The 10,413-nt window shown below is 26.3% G+C and overlaps 1 protein-coding gene across 1 annotated transcript in view; it reads right to left on the bottom strand.

Moving 5' to 3' along the window:
* Window positions 1–215: 215 nt before the first annotated feature.
* LOC116021255 (WAT1-related protein At2g39510-like) overlaps window positions 216–10,413 on the bottom strand; it is a 17,737-nt gene continuing 7,539 nt past the window's right edge. Inside the window, exons 3-7 of the mRNA XM_031261873.1 lie at window positions 5,049–5,165; window positions 4,220–4,469; window positions 864–1,025; window positions 628–779; window positions 216–556 (exon numbers count right to left, since the gene is read on the bottom strand). Coding sequence (XP_031117733.1) covers window positions 427–556; window positions 628–779; window positions 864–1,025; window positions 4,220–4,469; window positions 5,049–5,165 — 811 coding nt within the window. The 3' untranslated portion in view covers window positions 216–426. The remainder of the gene's footprint in view (window positions 557–627; window positions 780–863; window positions 1,026–4,219; window positions 4,470–5,048; window positions 5,166–10,413) is intronic.

Below are 10,413 nucleotides of genomic sequence, written 5' to 3' on the forward strand. Positions count from 1 at the left end.
CATTAATCAAAACGACGTCAATTGAAGCCTTCGTCACATCAACTAAAAACCTAAATTGATAGTTGGACTATACATTTATGTTTATATATTATATATATGCTCAGCAGTTTTGATGCATGGAACACCATACATTGTGGACAGCCGTCCATACTCCATAGTAAAATTTGCGCAATAAACTATTTGTTTGAAAAAATAATAATAATAAATGTGGATCCCATTACCGGCTTATTAATTAGGCTTACTTCTGCATCACCCTTTAATTTCTATTAACTATTAGAATAAACAACTAACACGTTAATTAACAGTTACAGAGATTCACAGATGGATCTAGATGTAACAAATTAAAGGCACGCAGCTAGCTCTTTCAATTCAAAGACACTGTATATAATATCCTTGTTGAAGCCTTGCACTTGTGATTTTTCATGATCAAGTGGAGTTGCTGGTGCTGGTGATGCGGGCATGATTATGATCATTATTATCTGATGAAGTTTGATCCTTGGATTTACCCCATAGAACCAGGCCCAATCCAACAACAATAACTAGTGCTCCCAAAACCCTTCATTATATATAATAAACTTATCATCTTCATGTTAGAAACATTTAGAAAGAAAAGAAGATGCAGTTTACCTTCCCAGGTATAATTTCTCAGAAAGCACAAAGGAACTAACGATGGCGACTATAACCATGCATAGGGGATTGAATGAAGTGACGAAAACAGGTCCTTTCACCTTCATTACTATCACTGATATGTAATACTCAGTCCCAGACCTTAGTAATCCCTGCATCAGTTCATACATACTTTCCCATCAGAGACCCATCATCACCGTCTTAATTATGAAAACATATAAGAATTTAGATTTTACGTGATAAACATAAGTAAAGAGTCTCATGTCCCAATGTAAGGACCAGATGGAAGCATTTCCCCTCTGGAGTATTAAGGTGAATATAGTGCTTTGCACCGCCCCTGCCATGCATATCAAAGCAGTGAGAGAGAGTGCGGCTGGATATGACTTTAGCATAATTGCCTATTAAGACAGAAAACATCAATTGTTATTTATTAATTAGTTTAATAATTAGTTTTAAGCGCGCAATGATTTAATACCAATGTTTGTATTTAAATAAGTAATTTAAAGTATATCAATGCAAGATTATATAGGAGAATGTCATTATAGTTGACATTAAAATTAATGTTTAATTTTCGTTTTTTTTTAAACAATTATCTAAATACTTATTGTATTAGGTAGTAGATACTACTTTTTGTTGGAACTTGGAATTACTCTAAATTTTGTTAATTGGCTTTTGGATATGTTTGTCATTGTCTTATTCTTCATTGTTTGTCTACTTTTTTTTTTGGCAGTTTCTCATGTGTAATTGGGTTACTGGTACTAGTTTGCAAAAAGAACAAGTTTGGTCTGATTAGTTTTGTTACATTAAAGAAATAGATGCATGGAATCACTAAGTTAATTGATTCCCTTATATACTAATTATAAAGATGACCTGGTCAGTTTTTAACAATTGATTATCCTATATAGATGAATCAAATTAGTCCACACTTATCACGAAAAACCTAATTCATATTAATTTGATCATGATATATATATATATATATATATATATATATATATATAGAGAGAGAGAGAGAGAGAGAGAGAGAGAGAGAGAAAATCCTAATCATATGAGAATCACTCCTCCAGTGAGAACTCATGGACAAATCCAAACCATTGATCTGCAAGATCTGATGGATGAAAAATCAAGTAAAATATGAGTGGGTCATTTTCATAAATATTACAAATTTTAAAATGAGCGGGGTCATTTTTATAAATATTATAAGGTTTTGTTTATTTTCAATCGTTAGCTCTACTATATCAATGACTTGATTTGTCCACAAGTTCTCACCTAGGCATGCATGATTCTCACCTGGGCATGATTCTCACCTGATTAAGGACACACACACACACACACTTGTCTTTTCAGTTATTTATCGCCAGAAATTTAACCGAATGGACCGAAATTGAGGAAAATTGACTAGTTAAGGTATTAAATTGACAGTTTTAAAATTCATAAACTAAAATTAACAAGACTCTAATAATAATAGGATCAAAAGTGAAATTAACTATATATAATATATATATATATATATATGTGTGTGTGTGTGTGTGTGTGTGTGTGTGTGTGTGTACGCGCGCGCGCGCGCTTACATACATGCATGCATACGTACGTATGTATGTATGCATGCATGTATGTGTGTATGTATGTATGTATGAAACTTTAATGATATAAGAACAATTTTGTCCAATAAAAAAAGAATAGATTTATAAAGTAATGTACAATTATGGAGTACCATTATAGAAATACAGAAAAAAATAATATCATAATGACCTAAATCGTTCCCAATAATACAAAAGCATAATTAAAATATTGAGTCTTGTTCTAAATAATCAAAAGAACCATTTGAAAAGTGTGTTTTTCAACGTGTAGTATGAATGCGGTGAAGTGTGTATGGTGATGAGTGAAGGATGTCGTCCTCTAGGAAGGCGTAAGGGAATTGGCAAGCAAGTGGATTAAGCACAAGGGCTAAAAGTGTTTGAAAGCTAGTCCTAAGCAATTGTGTGTGTGAATCATGCTAAGAACAAAACAATAAATGCAAAAGAGTATGAAACAATCAAGGGGAAAGGGGATTCGAATCAACTTGTCAAGCATACTCACCCTCGATTCACGATTGAGACAAGATCACTAGTGTCAATGCTACTCTCGTGGACAATAGCCTCTCTCCCATGCCTTAGCCTTATTCTCATAATGACTAGGCTAGAAGAGGCATTTCATCGAACATTTGATGTGCATCTTGCCTTCCCATCTCCCTTTTCTCAAAGATGAGAAGGAAATGTGAATGGTGAGAGCTTAGTACACTCCTTAATTAATGTTTCTTATCTATAATCTTTGATATTCAACTTTAAATGCTATGTATATAGTCTGGTTAATGAATTAACTAAAGTTAATATTAAATTTTATATTATACGTAGTATTTTTTTAAATAAATTCTAACATATTCATAGTATATGTTTAACAAGAGTTAATACCACAAATAGTACTTTGACTATTGGGCTAGTACTCATTTTAATCCTCGACTTTCAATTCGACCACAAATGATTCTATGACTTTTATTTATTACCACAAATAGTCATCTGTTAAAATTTCTGTTAAATAGGTGTTAAATCTAAGGTTAATATCGTCAAATTGTTTAATATTATTATGATTACTTCTTTTTTATAATTATATGACAACATAATTAATTTCAAACATTAAGTTAATAAATATAAAAACAAAATGGACGTGACAAATTACATAAATGAACAAATTAAATAAAAATCCATGATTAATGTTCACAATTTGTAATTGATTAATTATATTAATTCAACAGTGGCGGTTCAGTTATGTCCCAAACAAAATGTGTGGTCGATTAATGAAGAGTGAAGAGTGAAAACTATTAATCAGCCGTGTATGAACAACCATGAAAATGATGGAAGCAAGGTTTTTGAAAAAAATTCTTCCCTTTTAATCTGTTGGTTAAATTAAAACAGATAGCTCTAATATTAAATCTTCATTGTGTAAGCATAATTACGAGATATAAGGTGTATTATCTTTTTATTTAGCAGTATTTGTATTTGTTAATTGTTTCAATTATGCTTATTGGTAAAAAAATTCTAAACATTGTTATTTTATGACCATTATATATATCAATTTGACGATAATACCCCTAGATTTAACACATTTAAAAGAAATTTTAATGGAAGACTATCTGTGGTCAAAAATTAAAGTCAGAGAACCATTTGTGGTCGAATTGAAAGTCAAGGACTAAAATGAGTACTACCTCAATACTCAGAGGACCATTTATGGTATTAACTCGTTTAACAATTATGATTTGGATAGATTCAAACCTAAGACCTTATAGAAATCAATAGTTAAGAATAATATATAGTAAATAGAATATTCTGTTACTAAAATTTACAGTGACGGAATGCAAAGACATTTAAGAAAAGTAAATGATATAATAGAGAGTAAAGTAGAAAAAATTAAAAAAAAAAACTAAAATAAAAATAATATAAACCACTTATTTCAATAAACAATTAGACTAATATTTTTTTAGTTGCTATTATAGGCCTAACTAAATGGATTCTTTAAGAAAAAAATTGAGAAAAAACAATGGAGAAAATGTCTTTACCTGACCAATTCTAGAACAGGCTATACAGCAGCAACAAGCTGTGAGCAAGAGTGCAGCCTTAATGTAATCAGTATGCTGATTCACAACATGTTGAGCAGAATAAGATACGATGTTTTTCGAGTGTTTGGTCCAAGGCAATACTATTGTGGGTCCCTTAACAAGCGTCATTATCATGGCCCCACCAATTGTTGATGTTGTTCCAACTATCTTTGCCTGGGTATGCAATCTCTTTATTTTCACGTTCTCAAGCCTATGCTTAAAAAAATGTTAATTCCAATATAAAAAATAATTTTTTGTACAATTATTTTTGAAGTGAAATTGATATGTTTACATAATTTTTTCATGCGTAACACTTGTGTAGGACCGTTTTACTGGTTTCAATTTGTGAGACGGATCGAATATTTAATTAATGGGTCAGATCTTTGGTCACATTAATCAAATATCTAACCCGTCTCACAGACTGAAACCTTGAGACGATCTCATGCAAATTTTTGCCTTTCTTCATATTATATTAAGGAAAAATTGTAATTTATACCCCTCCATAATATGTCAATTATCATTGTCACATCTGAATTATTAGTGGTGTAAATGTTGTCCCTCAATTTTCAAAACGGTACGGGAAGGGCAATATATGTACCGTTTTGAAAATTAAGGGACAACATTTACACCACTAATAATTCAGGGGTGACAATGATAATTGACATATTATGGAGGGGCATAAATTACAATTTTTCCTTATATTAATATTTGCATTTTACGGGAAGAAACTAATTCAAATAATCTTATATATATTGCAATGTACATAATTTAATGATGCATATTAACATACCTAAAGATCCAAGCTAACAAAAATGTTATGGCAGGAACAAGGTTTAACATTGTCACCGCAAAGGTAGCTGTTGCGAATCTCATTCCTAAGTAATATAAATTGTTGCCGAGAACAGGCCTGCACATATATATGCACCAGTGGTCATATATCATAAATATTGAAAATTCTACAACATTGACGTATAATATTTTCTACTCCAGTGTTTCTTACTAATTAAGCGGTATTTCAATTAAGATTTTTATTGACTTTAAAAGTTTGGTAGTATTCAATCTCAAATTTTAAAGACTCTTTAAAAGTTAGTCGGTATTCAATCCAGACTTTTCAGACTTTTAAAAAATCAAATCTACTGATATTCGATTCAAACTTTTATAGAATCTTTAAAAGTCTATTTGTATTCAAAAACTTATTAACTTTCATACATATGATCTACCAGATCAGGATTCCTGTAGACTTTTTTTCACAAATATAAATAGTTGAACTCTAACCCTCAAATCCCAAACTTTTCAACTTTCTCTACGGACATTTTTTTCCCTGTTTGAACTTGAAATTTTTTCATCTATTCCTGTCAACTTCTACCGTACATTTCATAACTTTCATCCATATTCATATACTCTTTATTTTACACATATTTATACCAAAAAAATTAACATTTACAGTTTTTGTTGTGAACACCAACAAAATTTTGTTGCGGTTCGCAACAAATTTTTTGAACCACAACACAATAATAAAATTTTAAACATAATTGAGTCTTTTATACAATAATAAATATATAGAAGTTATGCAATATTTATAAGGGTGTATAAATGTTTGTTATGCAGAATTTTATGGAGTCCTACAAAATTTATGAAAGTTTAAATGATTCTATGAGTCTTTGAAAATACTTTATGAATGTCATTTAAAATCATCACTTTAAAAATCTTTGAAAGTATATAAAAATCTTGATTGAATACACTCCTTAATAATAAGAATGAGAAGAGTGTTTTAGTTGTGTGTAGTGATTGCGAAAAAAAAAGGGTGATTTTTTCCAAAATTATTCACTATTTCTTTTTTGGCACAATAATAATAATGCGGAATACCAGATAACTAACTGAAAATAAGTTTATAAGTTTTGTTTTGCTAGTAGTCGTAGGAAAATCAGAACTAAGAGGTATGAATTGTATGGATTACTAATCTGATTTTACACTACTAGTGTTTTACCCCAGAAGAAATTATGTTATTATTAATTTAAATTAAATTAAAAAAATTAAAAAAATAAAAAGATGTAATATAGTTAGACTTCCATGCATTGGTTAAGTATCTATTTTCATAGCATACAAAATTAAAATTAATATAGTCCATAATCATGTACATATTTTGATAAATTTATAGAGAAAAGTTACATAATTAAATTTATTTATTCTTAATTATATATTATCATATATATTATTATAATTTCAACAATATGAATAATAACTACGAGACTTATATTTTTTTAAAAAAAAAGATATAATTTTTTATGAGTAAATTTAAACTCTAATAGGACGCATTTACTTATATGATTATATAATACATTGTATTGCAATAATATTTATTAATATGTATTTTGTCAAATTCTATAATATAATTTACCTAATTCTAATTTATATTGCTAGATAATTTTATTTAGAAATTAATAAAATTAGTATTTTAATTTGGTATGATTAATGTAATCAATAAGTATATGTATGTATTTAAAGCAAATTTTTAAATACTTGTGAATACACATTTAGTTAATTTTATAATTTCATTTCCTTAATTATATTTCATATTTCATTAATTATTTAAGGGAATTGCATTTACAAATTAAAAGAATTTAATTTTTAAATTTGTATGGATTAATGTAGTCTCTAACTATATTACATATTTAGATAAATTTCGAAATGTTTATAAATTTTTTTTTGAATACTATTAACTCTGTTACAATGTAGTATCTGTTTATACATACTTTCTTAACCTACTGAAGCACAAGTTAGTAGCTTAAAATAAGAGCTTATTTTGAAAAGTTACTTTAAGTAGCTTTTAAAAAATAAGCTAGTAGCTTTTTAACTTTTTTTCATCTTTATCCTTATTATTTTAAATAAATGACATCATTTACTCCTCCCAATTAAAACCCTTTCGCCTTTTCTCTTCAATATGCTTGGTTGTAATTTCAATTTGACATTTGTGTTTGAACATTAATTTTTGTATGAACTAATCTTATGAATTATAAACATTTTGTTTTACTTTATATATTTTCAAATATATGTTTTTACTTTATATTTTATTAAAATATATTGATTTTATTATTTTATATTTTAATATATAAACAAACCTATTTAAATGTAAAACTATTTAAATTGTATGAAAATGTCCTTTTTAGCCTTTTTACATTTATCAGCTTATCAAAAAGCTAATTTTACCAAACACTTCTAAACATAACAGCTAACTTATAAGCTCTTCAGATTTCAGCTTCAAGCTTATAGTTTTTCAATTTTCAGTTACTTTTCAGCTTTCAGCTACCTTTTCAACTAGATTTGCCAAACATAGCCATAGCAATAATCAGAATTCCATAAAAAAAAAGTGTACATATTTTCATATTGTATAAAATACTATAAATATAATATATGTCTACATAAATGGATAGAAAGAGGCATTCATAATACTTTTATTTTTTTATAAAGATATAGATAAATATCATATCATCTTTTTTCTTATATTAAAATTTTTCTTGTTTTAAATTTTGCATTGATATCCGAGTTTTATTTCAGAATTTACTTTGGTGATATTTTAAACACTTGTTTGTTATCATAAATAGTAAATAGATATTTGAAAAATCTTTATTTTTGTTTCTAAATGTTTTCCAATCCTTAATAACCCAATTGGTTGGAGGGAATTAGAATTCCACATGCACATAATTTCGAAGGAAATTAAAGCAAATTATTTCACCAAATTACAGTTCCCTCATTTTTTTTTTGAAATTAGAATATCATGCATCCCCTAGCATTTTCAATTCCATATATAGTGTGATACTGTAATACCCTTGAGAAAAAATTACTCTTTTTTTTTCTAACCTAAAATTGATGTTTCATTTCCATGAAATTGGAATTTCATGTCTCCCTTGGTATTATTTCAAATTGCATGGTTAAGTAAATTTTAGGAGCTATTAAATATGTTCTAGTAATACATGCAAGTTTATATCCAAAGTTAACAATCAATCAATCAAAAATAAAAATGTGTGCATATTCAAAATAACAATTGCATTGCATAACAATAATAATAATAAGTATGGACATTTTTGTTTTTATTATACTCTATTTATTCTCTTTAATTTAAATTCTCATTGATACCAAACATTGAAATTGAAATTCTTAATAATTTTATTCATGCAAATCAATCACTGAAATTTAAATTCTCACTTTGTTCTCACATTATTCCTCTCCCATGAAATTACAATTCATTTCCCCTATTCTCTCCTTGCAACCAAATGCCGCATAAATGTAGCATAATCTAAACCACTCAAGATCATCATTTAAATAATAGGTTGATGTTTGGTAAGTCCATAGTAGACTTTGTGGTTCAATGTTTCTGATCTACGATATGTTTTAAATAATTTATTGAAATTTTATTTCTTCTTGTTCTATTATCTCTTATTCTTCTTCATTTTAAATTGATAGATCTCAAGATGAGACATCATTCTTAAATATGCATGTGAATATCAATTCATTTAATAACATTATATTTAAATGTGAAACAGTTATCCAATAACATTATACGGAGTATCTTTTTAATCTCCGTAAATGTAAATTAGTTCAATTAGTATTTTTTATGTTCGCTTTTCTATAGTTATATTATTAATGTGTATCAATTTCTTTTGGACTTGTAATATTTAAATTATTTATTATTTTAAATTTTATAATTTATCGTATTTTATAAAACATGTTTACATTATTTGTAATACAATTTTTTTTTTTTGGCCAAGTAGCTTATAGCTCAACCGCACTTTTGTGACTTTCTTAAAGGGGAGATATATGTTTGAATCCCAGTGGTGTGACAGTACTCCTCAAAAAGTTATAGAATATTAAAATCATAATAATTATATATTTTATCTTTCACATTTGATCTGAATATCGACATCATTTATGTCAACAATGGTTCAATTAATAGGAAAGTATTATAGTTACATAAAAATGGTAAATTTTATAAATATAAAAAAAAAATGCATGTAGATAACCATAATTCGAAACAACAAAAAAGTCATCAGCTATAAATATAGTAAAATAAATTTTAAAATAAATTTAACATTTTAAAATTTATAAAAAAAATAGAAAAATATTTGTATGAAAACTCACAGATGAACTAATGACCTAATGTTAACCTCTTGGACTCATTCTAACAATTTTTAAAAAGTAAAAAATATTGGTAACAAAGTGGGAGTCATAATGAACACTTTAAGCTAATACTTATTAAAAAAAAAAACATAAAATGATACCGTAGGAAAGAGATTATCACGATTAAAAAATCCCATGACTTACATATTTATAGAGTCTCTAAATTAATATTTAAAAACTATTACATTGTTAATGATAAAAATAAAAATATTATATTTAATTTCAAGGTGACACTAAATTAACAATGATTTAAATTTGGTAAAGTCAAATTATATTTTGATCATAAATTATTACAACTATGAATCATTATCATGATTTTGAGTATAATCATTCATTACTATACGTTTATCTATTTTTAACTATTTTGATCATAAATTATTACTATATTATGAACATAAACTATTATTATTATTTGTCTAAATCAATACAACTTTAAATCGCTATCGTAACTTAAATATAAAATTCAAAAGTATATATCTGAATTCAAATCAAATGATATTATTTCAATTTTAAATTCTTTGAGCTGAAATTTAAACAGATAAAAAAATTAAAATTAAAAATATTTATAATATACAAATATTAATTTAAATAGAAGATTTTAATTGTATCTAATTAGAATAAGTTTGACATTTCAATCGCTAGCGTAATTTAAATATAAAATTAAAAAGTATGTATCTGAATTCAAATCAAATTATATTATTTCAAATTTAAATTCTTTGAACTGAAATTTTAAAAAAATAAAAATTAAAAATTAAAAATATTTATAACATAAAAATATTAATTTAAATAGAAGATTTTAAATGTATCCAATTAGAATAAGTTTGACATATTTATTTTGAATATATAAATATATATATATATATGTATATATATATGTATATATATATATATGTATATATATGTATATATATATATATATATATATATATATATATATATATATATATATATATATATATATATATATATATATATATATA

Source organism: Ipomoea triloba, chromosome 5 (genome assembly GCF_003576645.1).
Source record: "Ipomoea triloba cultivar NCNSP0323 chromosome 5, ASM357664v1".
Lineage (NCBI taxonomy): Eukaryota > Viridiplantae > Streptophyta > Magnoliopsida > Solanales > Convolvulaceae > Ipomoea > Ipomoea triloba.